Source organism: Octopus bimaculoides, chromosome 5 (genome assembly GCF_001194135.2).
Source record: "Octopus bimaculoides isolate UCB-OBI-ISO-001 chromosome 5, ASM119413v2, whole genome shotgun sequence".
NCBI classification, from domain to species: Eukaryota; Metazoa; Mollusca; class Cephalopoda; order Octopoda; family Octopodidae; genus Octopus; species Octopus bimaculoides.
This window is the reverse complement of record NC_068985.1, coordinates 76,451,954-76,453,137: the sequence shown is the minus strand read 5'-3', so window position 1 is coordinate 76,453,137 and position 1,184 is coordinate 76,451,954. Positions and strand designations below refer to the sequence as shown.

Sequence of the window (1,184 nt, the reverse complement as noted above, 5' to 3'; positions counted from 1 at the left end):
TTTTTTTTTCTTATGGGCCGAAATAGCTTGTGGTGTGATAGAGGAAAAAAGACAACAAGAAGCAAAAGGACAGAATGAAACGTTGGACCTTACCTTGTCGACCGCAGCGGAGTACACGTTCGCTCCTGATCAGAACACGTCTTTCTCGTAACCTCTCTGTTTTCTGACTCACCCCAAATGCTAGCCTTCGACCACATGTCGCCGACTTCCGATCTGGCCCTTCCGGTCTGGCTTCACCTCTGTTTGCCTCACCTCTCTCCACCACAACACACAGCTCATCACAGCCCATAACACCACATATATTATTAGCAGTTTATCTACATGGACAGATTAAATGGTGTTCTATCTCCATTGAGAATCAAAGATATGGATCTTGGTCAGTTAGTTCCATTTTATTCTGTCCATAGAAGGAAAGAGAAAAAGCCACTTTAGCATTCTGGTTATTCTGTTAAATGTAATGCTTATTTATTCACATTTTTTTCAACTAATCAAGCATAAACTCATAACTTTGAGATTTTGATGATGCATTTGCTTATTTTTTCGAAGAACATTGCAGGGTAGGTGTGAAAGTTCAGATGCAGTTGGTTTGAACATAAAGCAGGTGGAATATTTGGGCCATATATAACTAGTTTAAATGCTGAAGTGTTAATGATTATCACAATACGGCAACAGCTCCAGTGTGTTATAAAATATGCTTATTTTCATCCATGCATCAGATAAAATGAATAATGATAACAATCTTAACTGTTTCTAACAATTTTCTATTTCTCTTTTCATTTTATAGCTACTAGTAAAAGTTTGAAAAATATTACCCTGGAATTTTCCATTGAATTCAAACAGCCATATGATGACAGCCAGTTTTCAAGCATCTGTAAACTGATAAAAGAAAGCTTGAAAGAAGTTCTTGTGAACCGTTCAGATGCCTCTTGTCCTACAGGAGATTGTAAGTTAGCTGTAGCAATTAATGGCAAAGCATGTAGTATGGATTCTCAAAATATACTTCGCAAGAAGAGAAGTACTTCAACTTCGAATGTGGCTAATATTCAAGTTGGTATTAATGGAGTAGTGTAAGTATTATTTATCATGCTATCATGCACTGGATTAATAGAGAGAGAGAGACAGACAGACACACACACATTTATATATCTATATATATATATATATATATATATATATATATATAT

The 1,184-nt window shown here is 35.7% G+C and overlaps 1 protein-coding gene across 3 annotated transcripts in view; it reads left to right on the top strand.

Moving 5' to 3' along the window:
- Positions 1 to 1,184, top strand: part of LOC106881248 (uncharacterized) — a 276,422-nt gene that overhangs the window by 225,147 nt on the left and 50,091 nt on the right. For all 3 annotated transcript variants that reach the window (XR_008264114.1, XM_052967796.1, XM_052967797.1), the window contains exon 46: positions 785 to 1,067. Coding sequence is in view for 2 of the 3 variants with exons in the window: in XM_052967796.1 (XP_052823756.1) it covers positions 785 to 1,067 (283 nt within the window). In the remaining variant the exon portion in view is untranslated. The remainder of the gene's footprint in view (positions 1 to 784; positions 1,068 to 1,184) is intronic.